Source organism: Dufourea novaeangliae, unplaced genomic scaffold, assembly GCF_001272555.1.
Source record: "Dufourea novaeangliae isolate 0120121106 unplaced genomic scaffold, ASM127255v1 scaffold115, whole genome shotgun sequence".
NCBI lineage: Eukaryota > Metazoa > Arthropoda > Insecta > Hymenoptera > Halictidae > Dufourea > Dufourea novaeangliae.
In genome coordinates, this window is record NW_015373998.1 from 1,113,336 (window position 1) to 1,126,186 (window position 12,851).

The 12,851-nt window shown below is 34.3% G+C and overlaps 2 protein-coding genes across 2 annotated transcripts in view; both read right to left on the bottom strand.

Annotated features, from left to right (window-relative positions):
* Window positions 1-1,538: 1,538 nt before the first annotated feature.
* LOC107188136 lies at window positions 1,539-5,677 on the bottom strand. Its single transcript, XM_015576387.1, has 4 exons — window positions 5,600-5,677; window positions 3,698-3,943; window positions 2,671-2,813; window positions 1,539-1,626 (listed from the first exon to the last, which is right to left on the bottom strand). The coding sequence occupies exons 1-4, from the start codon at window positions 5,675-5,677 to the stop codon at window positions 1,539-1,541; spliced, it is 555 nt and encodes a 184-aa protein (XP_015431873.1).
* Window positions 5,678-9,603: 3,926 nt separating this feature from the next.
* The window catches only part of LOC107188079, a 36,364-nt gene continuing 33,116 nt past the window's right edge, over window positions 9,604-12,851 (bottom strand). Inside the window, 1 exon segment of the mRNA XM_015576322.1 lies at window positions 9,604-11,481. Within this exon segment, the coding sequence (XP_015431808.1) occupies window positions 9,604-11,481 (1,878 nt within the window).

Sequence of the window (12,851 nt, forward strand, 5' to 3'; positions counted from 1 at the left end):
GTACAGCGTTCAGTGAAGTGACAAAGCGTTGTGAATGGTGGAATACAGTGCAATGCAAACGATAAATACAATAAATTATATATTAAACTATATTAAAGTTACAAAGACGGTAGCAGTAGCTAAACAGTTTCCATATGTCTACGTTATTTAATAACTGTAATTTAAATAATGAATTAATTTATCATGAGAACATACAATTTTAAACATATCAGCTTTAAAGGTGTAGAGCAGTAATCTTTCTTTAAATTTATAAATGAGAATACCACTACGATAAATATTGTATTGTTTTTCAGCGATATCATTATTTTGCAATGTATCAATATCGTATTGACAAAAGAATTTTTTATAGATGCATAATCTAATTTCTTCGATATCTGATATATTAAAATATTGTATGAAGATGTAAAAGCGAAGTACATGCAAAATATTGTCGTCACAGTATAATATACATATATCCATAAAGTAAAAAGATGTAAGGAAACTTGTAGAAGTGAACAATTTATTTATTAATATCTGTATATAGAAATTATTGTTGTAATATTATTGACGATTAATATTGATTACTGTCAGTTTTTATTTCTTATGTTGCTTATAATATCTCAAGTATATAAAAGGGCACAAATTCGTTCAGTATATGATATGTCATGGAACAATTCGACGTATTGGGCAATAGTAATAAAATCAAAGCTACATTGATATGATTAATATTTAAATCGGAATACGATGATAAAGAAGGTTTTATTATATGATTATTATTATAACGTATTAAAAAGATAATTTTATTTACCCAGCATCCAGATTAATGCACCAAACACATTTATATTAATTTTTTCTTAAACCTTAATTTTAATTTTCAAAGTGAAAAGTCAATATACTAAATTCATGTACTGTTTGTTCTTTATTAATCAGTATTTATACTGTTTCAGAAGTAATGAAATTATATCTACATCTTTTGACAAAGCAAGAAACAAGTATTTTCTTATATAATCTGTAGTAACAAATGTTGTTAAGAAACAATAAGTGATTCTGTTCCATTGGAATTCTTTACAATGCTTAAATATTTGGTACATTTGAATACAATGGTGTTATGTCTTAGCATTTAATGAAGGTTCGCTTAAGTTATACAATAATTTACTAAATAATCATTATCTAAATTCTTGTGTCGAAGTCAGTTTTAAAATGTATAAGCTGTCCATTCCTGTGCGTGAAAAATGTTTCCTTCGGATGTGAATGAAAATGTAGAAACATATAACAAGAATGTTAAGAAAAGTTAAGTTGTTATGTAATTCCTGTTATTAAAGCTAGTTTGAAAAGGTCTAAATTTGCATAGACATCTACAGTCTAGTTCTTGTTACAAGAATTAACATTTCCTGTTTAAATTCTGTTAATTGCTTTCTTAACATTATGAAATATAATAAATTAGACAGATGACGAAGATTCATTCGCAGCCAATGATGTTGAATTATTTAAAAAAGCATGATTTTTTAATAGATCGAATTAAAAGTAGTGTTCGTAATTTTGAACAGCAGCCACGGTCTTTAAATCACAACGATCCTCATATGTTTTGGAGGAGCATCCTTCTTTGGCTTTGGTAAATAGGGGTTCTTCTCCGGATATAAATTTAAGCTGAAATAAATCAAACAATAATATACATTACAAGAGGTTGTATTTGACTAATAATCTGTTATAAATAAGAAGTTATAGTGTTACGTTAATTAATTTCTAAGCGTCTATCTTCTCTTTAGTTTCTTTTCATTTTATTTTCTTATCACTTATCCACGGATTTCTTACAGTACTCTCACGTTACCTTTAACATAGCTGTCGTAAAGAAGGTAGTACAAGAACTGAAACGAATTGAAAAATATCTTACGAATTATTAAAATTGTTTAAGAAATCTGTTCCACCCTAAAAGTAAGTTTACATCCGGTTGCAAACGAGGCCTTATTTGCATACCAGATTCCGACACTTCCGACACTCCTTTCCAGTCGACAATTCTATTGTTAAAAAAAAAATGGTTAGCTATGAGTAATGGCACTTCAACAGACCCTACGCGCCAAGTAGACCGGGTAATTTCCATGTGTTTCCTTTCTATCAGGTAAAGGTAAAGGTAGGCATCCCTTGTTTTCAAGAGGAAAGGCGTAATCTCTCCCCATACCAATACAAAATTTGTCCAATTACGTATTAGCTGTAATAAGTATGAACCCAAGCGTTCAATGTCAATGTCAGTCGATTCCCAACCGGACACCGAGCAACAGGAAGCTGCTTATACATACTCCACTACTGTAAGTAGTGATCTTATAAGTACAGTCTTTTGTATTTGTTTACAATTTAAACCAGTCTTTCGAATATTGTAATAATTTGAAAAGTGTAGATCATGCATGCTACATTCTTAAATCCATTGAAACGAATTATATTGAAAATACTACAAGGATATCACATAATCCTAAGAAGTACGACTTTGTGTAAGAAAATAATTATTTTCTAACAAACTCCTTATTTTTCAGATTTTTTAAACATAAAGGTCAATTGAATGTCATATAATATATGATAAAATTCGTTTCTGGTAATTAAACATCAGACTTGTTCTTTGAAATAAATGTACAGTGTTTTTATGAAACTTGGTTCAGAATTTCCATTCAAAACTGTATTTATTAAGGAATAATAACATACCTGTACAATTCTATAGCTTCCGCACAGTTCACGTTATACCACCAATCGCAAGCGAATTCCTTTTGGTTGAAAAGGGTTCCATTCGTACACAGGAAAGACGCGCCTTGATGACCTTCACGGCCGTCGTGACAGATGTGATAGGCCTACGACATTAATGTACGTTATTCATTATTGTCATACGCGATTTAAGCAATGAATATGTTGGTATAAAAAATACGTAATTATAAAATATTAGTGTTGTCCAAATTATTACTGTGGTAGATGATGTCCTAAAGTGCAATTTTGCAAGGAAAACGTTTAAAAAATTACTTCTTAAATTTTTCTTATAATATTTCTTTCCAATTGCAAAGAAAAATAAATATGATATCTCCAATGTTTCTTAAATGGTTTGGACCAACTCGAATATTGTGAAGTTTTTACAACTAAATGTTCGTCTTCAAATGAGAAAAAATATGTGAAATTGTTCACTTCATTGGTGCAAATCATTGGACGAACACCTACGCCTTACTGCATATTTGCATGCAATACCAGTAAATTTATTTATTTCCAAAAAGCAGATTGTAAATAGATTGGAAAATGAAAAGGAAATATTCGACTTTACTATCGCTCGAATATTGTCATAATACAGTATCGATAATACTACCAATACTTCGGAAACAAGATTTCATAAAAACATTTTTCATTTTACATTTTCGATGTGTTTTTGGAAAATATCAAGAAAAATATTATTAACACCCCACGTAAACTTCTTTTTTAATCCCGATGTAACATATTAAGCCACGTAATACGCTTCTATTGCAACGAGAAACGTCATTAAGTTTTAATTAACGCCACACGTGTCTGACAGATCATTCAATTTAATTTTCCACTAGCACGACACTTCATGGAAATAAATTGAACTCTATATCTTCGATCGATCTTCTGCCATAGAAGTAATTCCTTTTTCTTAACACTTTGAAATAGCATAAGGAATACATGCTCGTGATTTAAATAATTAATGAGACAAAAGCCGAACGAAGCAGATTACCTGACAACCGGTTTCCACGTTCGCGTACATTCCTGGTGCGAATGGAACGTGCGCGCATGAAAAACTTGTCGGCGGTACAGTGTGATACAAAGGATAGTCGACGCCGGGAATACCAGGAATCTTGCTGAAGTCTTGTTGATTCTTCGGTTTCTCGATCGCCTTCACGACGATCGGTCGATCGAACTTTGCGTACGGTTGGTAATTTTGGTAGTCATTGTATCCGTAATCGTCGACCACTATTCGATGCTAGAAAGAACAAAGTTATTATTATAAAAAGCAAAAGATTAACGAAAGTATACTTTATAATATAAATAACAAATATTCTGACAGAACAGTAAAATATCGTTTACAACATGAAAAGAACAGAAATACAGTTATTATTGGAAAGGGAAAATTCGACGATAGCTTAGTATTCTTAACGATATAAAGGAAAAAGTATTCTTACAGTAAAGTATTCTTTATAATGTAAAAAGAACAGGAATATAGTTATTGAAAAGAGAAAATTTAACGGAAACTCACTATTGTTTATATCATAAATAGCAGTGCATTTCTTGTAGATATTGTATTTGTAATATTTAGTTCGACTATTTACTACATAGACTATTTTATTTAGCTTGATCAGTTACACAATATCTTCGTGTTATAGTTATATTCTATTTATCTTAGGTGGTATATTAATATATGAAGAATTATTGATGTTAATACACGGATCCTTTCATTTCTTTTGTTCAGTAGCAGTATGTATATCAATATTAACGTTTTTCATATTTTTGCGATGGTCAAGGTAAATGAAGCATCTTGTATAATGTTAATTATGATGCTTAACATTTCTTATACCAACCTTAACAGTTTTAAAGCGTGGGAACAGAAAAAATTAGTATTGGTGAATAAATATTACATTTTTACGTTACTATCGAGATAATATTTACTATATTTTGATAGTATTAAATAGTATGTCCAAGAATAGGATTTAGTATGAAATAAGTACTACTCAATATCAGTTTGTAATATTGGACAGTGCTGTAACAGTCTCATAGATTATTCTCCAGGAAGATATTTCGCATATACAATATTGGAATTATTTAACTTCGATGTTATTTGTAATCGAACGAATAGAAAGGAAGTGAACGTACGATACAAAATTGTTCCAAGTGAATCACGCGTAAAATGATCGTGCAAGCTACTAAATATTTGTCAAAATGTGTATAAAGTGGCTTTATATTAATTCCAGTATTTACATTAATTGTTAGATTCAGTTATAAATAACTTTTACTCTCTTTTCTTAAATTTCTGTCGATGTTTAAAATTGACATTCATCCATTGCTCAATTGTTATTAAACTTAATTACTGTTATCTGTTAACTATTTTTGCTATAATCATTACTTAATTAATGAAGCAGTTCATTTATCACTCAACCCAATATTATACTAAGCTTAAACACGATAATTCCTTTCCTAAACATTTAATAACTAATCATGTAAAAATCATTTAACATTGAACTCGAATCTTCATATAACTCTTAACATGAATAATTTTAGAAAGAAAATGAAAATAGAGCAAATAATTTGTTAATGAGATGCATAATTTTATGAAAAATACGTACAGATCGTGCACTATGTATATTATAACACACAGTCCCTGTAAATTGTATCCTGGAATCTTCTATTCTCCTAAAAGTTAACTGTATACCCATGTATTGTTATGATATAATCGATACCTTTACTGTTAAATCAACAGACAATATATTCTAAATTCTAAATGTACTGAAAATATTAAAAGAAGCTAGAATAGAAAAGTTTATGATAATAATTCGAAAGCTCGTGGTACAACGTTAAAATATTAAGTGAATTGGAAGCATAACGATGACCTTTAAGAATAGCCTTCAAGAATAATGTGGATTACCTGTAGAGGAGTAGTGTAGGCTGTTACCAAGAAGATGGCTATCAGCAATATAGCAAAGTTGCAACAGTCCCCGGGCATGTCTGCACTGTAGGTAATAATAAACGAAACTAGTCCAGTTTTCAATGCGCAGTCGAGTTTCAACTCGCCGACTGTTCAAAAGATTATGTCACAGCGTGAGAGAGAAAGTTGTACCCGGGACATAAGTCGAGCAAGGACCTATTCTGATTTGATGTGTATACCGTCTAATTGCAACGTGGAACACCGTCTTACATAAACCCACGAATCTGTTGTCGGTGGCTTTTTCTTTCGTTTTTTACGTGAATGCCAATGTTAATGCATTATCGAACGGAGACTCTACGAAAAAAGGTTACAAATCCCTCGAACTATAAATATGGATGTACAACTGAAAATGACAGGAAGTCAAAAAGAAGAAATTATAATTTGTTTTACGTTTCAATCGATATTAATGAAAATGGAACATTGTTTTAAGGACGTTGGAATAAAACATGAAACGAGAAATTCGTGACAGACATTTTTACGTAGAAAAACAGAATAGGCGGATATTTTGTTCAGTTCGAATAGATTGTTAGTTTACAAATAACCAAAGTCACAAATTGTCATTAAATAATCAGTAATAAAGGGAATAATATGTTTTTAAAACTACCTTAATAAAAAGGATTCTGCTTATTATATTTTATTCTTGTTACACACTTACCAGTCGTGATTTCTGTAATACCTTCACTGAAAGTGGCTCCATTATATTTTCACATGCCCAAAACAGCATTACAGGAAGCTGTTATATAATTTCGAAAGCTCGAGGAATTTTCTTGACGTTATTAGAACGAGAATAATAGAGAGTTAATACAGGTATATAGTTACTTAAACTTAACTTTCGATGGTATTCATTCGCTGTAGTACCTACCCTAGATCATTGGACCATCAATTATAGTGTTTCATCACTGTGCTCTTCGCGCTTTACACTGCTCAATACAGTTTGTGACACTTATTTTAGCTAATGAACCAGTTAAATCAAATTTTAGCAAAGCACAAACGTGTCCAAAATATTTTAGAATCTGATTTACAAAAATTGAAATTCTATTATTACTTTTTCTTGCTATCATTTTACTCGAGTGTCTTATTATTACTAATTATTTTTCTTATGTTGATATTTATAAACATTGACAACGAAATACTAATATAGTAAATTTATAATATTTTAAATAAATTGATAGCAGTTAGGTCGATGCAAAACAGACAATAGCGTACCGCCATCTGTACGCTCATTCTAAGTAGAAATAGTCAGTGATGCACAGACATATAAATCAGACATATTCGAAACGTCTGAGACATTTTTAAATTTAATTTTCTCGAGAACTAAAACTTGATATTGAAAGATTGTACTCTGCATTTTTTACTCATGTTAGCATCAATTCGTGTTCAATTATACAAACCTCTATATAACAATTAATTTTATCTCGATTTGCGTCAAATAATATGAAAACAATTAACGTACCCGTTCAAGGTATTACTACATAAGAAATTTAGTTCTATTTCTAAATAAATTATTAATTTTAAAATATTAGCTTTATGCAAAATTTGTATCGTTTTTGTATGGATTATTACTTGAATCCATTCACCTTGATTAAAGAATCATTTCAAAATTATATATCACTTCATTTATCAAGATTATTCTTGCGACAAATGTTTCGCACGAACCTTTCATTAGAAAAATATCCTATATGCATACTATTAAAAACCCACCAGTGTGGACAATAGTAGTCAAAAGCATTTTCTTATTCAATTATTAATTCTACCAAAGTGATTATCTCAGTATTCAGTTAACGGTTTAATAGTTTATGTTTGTAAGCAGTAACTTGTAAGGAAATTTGATCTCATAGTTTGGTTCTATTACAATTATTGCTTAAGTGACCGCCATTGTCTCTCTTACCCTGCTTTACAAGACGAACATAATTAAAGAATAAGCATTCTAGGGAAAAAAATTGAATTACACTTTTGAACAGTTTTATTAAGTAAAAATCTAGTATATACAAATAGTAGATATAAATTAAGAATTATTCGACTTAGCACCGTCGCACGTACCATCTACAAATACTACTGCGTAAAATGGGTACACGATCGTACCGATTTACGCGAAGAAATTGGTCGTTCCACGATCTATACTCACGCCTGGAGAGCGGTGACTTGATTCGATCGCTCATCTTAATTGACATCGTGTAAAGAGGTCGAAGAGCGACTGAAGCGACGAAATTTTGCTGTTTATGACGTTTCACGTCCCGGATTCTTCGGAATTTTTTGATTCATGAATAACACGATCGGCGAGAATATTTGTCACCATTCGTGTATCCCTTTGTCGATCAGTATGTTTGACTTACTTTTTTTTTCTTTTTTTAATCGTAGCTCAAAGCAATACACAACATGAATGTTTAACGAAAAAGAAAAAATATATATAGGTTGAGGAACACAGAACAAATTGTCCCGCATTGAAACTAGGAAGTGGTAAATCGTTGCTACACTAAAATTAATAGTTATCATACTTGCACATGAGGGAACATGCAAACACCTTGTTAGCGAATATCTTTCACTCCCGTTTTTAATGTACGAAACTGAGACTGAATGGTATGAGAAATGGAAGAGCGACTTGTCGGTCCTGTAACACGTGTACAGAACGTGAAAATATGATAATTGGCAATTTCTTTAATATGTTATTTGCTTCTGTCCTTTTTAGACGCAAATATCAAACAGTAACCTGTCGACCGGGGATAATTTTTATAAACATTCATAGTATGATATTCATGGTAAAAACACCATTTGCTCGAAATAAAACTTTTTTTTATTATAATAATTTCGTTATTTTCAAATTTCTGTTTTCGTTTTTGCTTGGAATAGAACAGAAATTAATTAGAAAAATAAAAGATTTTGTTTTATACCATTCCTCAGATTCATATTTTCTATAAGTGCATAAATGTCGAAATTCAGAATATAATTAAATAAGAAAATTCAAGTTAAAAAAATTAATCTTCCCCTGTTAACAGGTTAACATCGTATGTACGGCAGAAGGTTCAAAATACAGAGGTGTGCAAATTATTAGAATCAAGCTATAACAGTTTACAAAGAACAAAAACCTTTTTTTTACAATATTTGTACGTTGATTTAATGCCTAATCATATGACCTTCCGGTCGAATTTCAAACACGATTCCATGTACAGATTAGGCATGTAGTACATTAAAATACACTGTAAGCTTTCCAAAATTTTAGTTAACATATATTCGTGAAAGAATGTCTATTTGTCAAGGTAATCTGAAGAAACAACAAAACTCCTCGTTATCACTTCAAATCTTTCGCCCAAAGAGACATCCAAACTCTGAATTCATACGTACAATGAATTTACACTGTTAAACAAAATTATGAAAGATCCTAAAATGATGGAGTGAAACTGAATGTACCTACTTGATTTTTAATTGGTCAATACCATGGTAATCTCACTTTTGAACCCATCCATAAGGACCTTTAAAAATTTAATTGTCAATATAGTATACAGGGTGTCATGTAACTAATGGTACAACCGGATATGGGGTGATTCTATGCTTTAAAATAAATCGAAAATATACAATAAAATTTCACGTGAGATTTAATTTTCGAATAAATCAACTTCGAAAATTAACCTGAAACACGCGTATTCGTTATGATAGGAAGTAGAAACTAAATACTAGCCATTGTGACGCGTAGGGTCCAACCAAAACCAGCATCTTATTCAGCAACCTTTAACTGACACAAAAAACCAGATTCAATTTCATAATTTTGGAATTTGTTTAACAGTGTAATTTTTCCACCATAATTTCTCGATATTACCGTGAAAAAAAAACCAACAAAACCAACCACGAGACAAGAAAAAACACTCGTATCTAATAATCTGCACAATTCTATAGCGGCGATGCGATCCAAAAAATCAATCATGTGAATCAAAAATCGCGAGACCTATATTTCATTTACATGTTGCATGATTAATACTCATTTCCAAAGGCACCAGATAAGTGACCTTCTCGCTGGCCTCGCCTTCGCCGTCGTGCTGCTTCAGAAGCGGTCTGGTTCTACCGATCAGTTTACGTGGCCGTTGGATCACCTCCTCGTAAGCGATATATTCTGGTCTGGGGATCGATGGCTTTTGTTTCTTCGTGTAATAACCCGCGGACGTGTTCTCCACCGCGTACACTTGCTGGTCAGACTTGGCCGATGGTGGCACGGGAGTGACCGTGTATCCAGCATTGATCAGAGCAGACAGATCCTCCTCCGTCAGAGTGCGTGCTTTAGGGGTGGCAGTTTGGTAGACGGGACGGCTGTTGATCTGGGGTTCAATTTCTTCGATAGTTATCGACTTGATCGGTGACTTCTTCAACAAACCAGAATCAGACACGTACACCGATTGGGGGACAGATGGGATCTTTAGTTTGTGCGCTTGACGCGGTTGCGTGATGACCGGCTGCAATTGGGCGACATCGATTGGCTCGGCGCCGTCTGGTTTCGGGACAGATCTGGGGACATAGGAGGAACTGGACGCTTGGTACTTCTGCAGCTCGTCGTTGCTGAAGTAACTGTTCGGCAGAGTATAGGGTGTATTGCTAGTTTGCAGATTGTAATGATAAACAGGAGAATCCCCGTCCACCTTTTTCCCTTGTACTTGATTCTTCGAGATCGCTATGATCTGTTTGTTGAGCTCTCCCCGTTCCTGCAGCTGCATCTTGTAGAGCGCCTCGGCCTGCGCTTGCGCGATCTCCTGGGCGCGCATCTGGTTCTTCTCGAAGTTCAACGCATAGTCGGCCACCTGCTCCTGGACCTTCAGATGAGCTCTTTGTTGAGCTTCCAGGTGTCGTATGGCGTCCGCGTGGGCCTTGAATTCAGCCGCCTGTTGTTGTTTCCTCGCTTCCGCTACCTCAGTGGCCGATTCAGCCTTCTGTTTCGCCCTATAGGCGGCCTCAGCTCCTTTCGGGAGCAGTTGCTCGTGCTGATAGTTGCGACCCGCGTCGCTGACCTGGGCGCCCTGTTGGATCTGTTCCAGAGCGGACCGTTGTTTGTCCTGCTCGTTGTTCAGCTGTATGTGCGCCAGAGCGTTCTGCGCGTGTTTCTGGTACTCGACTTGAGCGACCTTTTGGAACGCGATCGCTTGAGCCTGGGCTTGAGCTTGAGCCTGCGCTTGGGCCTGCTCTAGGGCCTTTAAGTGCGCTTCGTCCGCGAGGTAGTCGTACTGGGGAGATGGAGTGAAGGCTTTCGCGGGCTGTGGTTGGTACTGGGCCGGTTCTTCGACCGATTGGTATCCCACGACAGGTTGCGGCTGATGGTAACGCGGCGGCGATGTTTCGATGTGGTACTGTTCCGGTAGCTGAGGTGGCGCTGCTGTAGGCTTAGCGTATTGCACTGGGTAACCGACCAACTGCTGGGAGTACGCGGATGAGCCTCCTTTCGGCTGGGTCGGGAGCAGCTTGAATTCTTGTGCTTGATTCGCTGAGACCAATTGTAGGAGTTCTTGCTCGAACGTGCCCAGTTTCGGTTGACTGTAGGAAGGTACCTGGTAGCTGTTCGCCCCCGATTGGCTAGAACCTAAACGAGCGGTGCGTATCGCTTCCGCGCGACTTTGAGCGTCCACTTGAGCTTGTATCTCCGCGGCTGCCTCCGCTTGAGCTAACGCCTGGGGATGAAGTTGAGCACGTGGCCGGGGCGGAACTACCGTCGGCTTGCGGTAGTTGTAGTAGGCTTGTTGCAACGCTTGTTGCTGTCTCGCGTACGCCGGCTGCGGTCTGCGTTGGGGCGGCGCCGGCTGCGGTTGCTCTTGCGCATACTGCAACGCGGACAGGTACTCCGGTGGCAGCTGTAAATATACGTATGATTTTAATTAGAATGAAACTGTTTATTGAGATTCACGTGACCTGATCTTTGTTCGACTAATTCAATGCAGTATATTCATTATACTAGGACGTTTCATAGATCAAAGTTTTGGGGGTCGTTTCGCGAACAAACGGTTCCAAATATGTGTAGTCCGAACGTTTGGCGAGGAATTTGATCAGTTCAAGCTGAGCTTGATCATAGTGCGGAGTTCGAACTGAAAGTTGCTTCCAAGCAGTCTGATAATTACGGAAGTTTATGCAAATTCGCAATTTCAGATACGAATAGCTAAACATTGAAATGGAACAGAAGTTTGAATTTTGCACTGGAGGCTTTTAGTACGTTAGTGGTCACACACAAATGGTATGAAACTTTATTAAAATCTTTGCTTTATTGCATTTTCCAAGTTGATTCGAAATTAGTACATAGTACTACTCGTTTGTTTGACAGTTTCTCCGGTGTTTGTACCCATGAAGTGAGCAGTATAGATGCACTTATTTTATTAAAAATATAGGATATTAGTATCATGATACTCGTTGTGCAAAAATTAAGAAATTAAGTTGTTAACCAGAAACTCTATAATATATTATGTGTACCAATAAGTAATTCACTATAATTTGAATACAGTGGCAGTGCATTTCAGATTCAGAATATCTTCCAAGCTTCTGTTTAGTTAAAATGACGAAGAGTGATGGGAACGAGCTACGAATATTGCTCAAATACAATAAGTTTTCGAATTGTTTCGAAATTAATACAGAGTTTCACAAGAAATAGTAGACCATTTATTGGTACACCTAATATATTTGCTTTTATTCTATAAATAGGTATTTGTTTGACTACAATACAAGAAATATATCGAGTATATGCAAAATTAAAAACTATTTTGAAGTCGTAAATTTTTATTAATGTTGAACAATTGTTACAGCAATTATTACTTTAAATAGTTCCCCTCATTTAGTATAAACTTTTTCTACTGTTCTAGCAAAAATTGAATTCGTTACTGCTAACATTAAATATCGTAGCAATATTGACTTAAATATGATGGCCATTGCTTTCATATACACTTAATACAATCTTATTCTTCATTAATTACACTTAATACCATCTTATTCTTCATTAATTACACTTAATACAATCTTCTACATTCAATTAACACTCATACATTAATTTTGTATCCACCTGAGTGACAAAAATAGTAATATTCATCGACATTAGCTTCTTCTTTAATTTTCTTATATGTATATACACTTTATACATTAACTAATACAAGAATTTATAGAGTCATCAATAAAATTCCATTGATTTCGCATTTGTTATAGTGCACGTTTGAAAGAATCCTCAACCACGTTAAAATAT

Coding starts and splice junctions, on each gene's coding strand:
- LOC107188136 (XM_015576387.1), bottom strand. CDS start 5,677: ATGCCCGGGGACTGTTGCAACTTTGCTATATTGCTGATAGCCATCTTC. Junction 2,814..3,697: donor ACGTGGAAACCGGTTGTCAG/GTAATCTGCTTC, acceptor TTAATGTCGTAG/GCCTATCACATCTGTCACGA. Junction 1,627..2,670: donor GAAGCTATAGAATTGTACAG/GTATGTTATTAT, acceptor GATTTATTTCAG/CTTAAATTTATATCCGGAGA.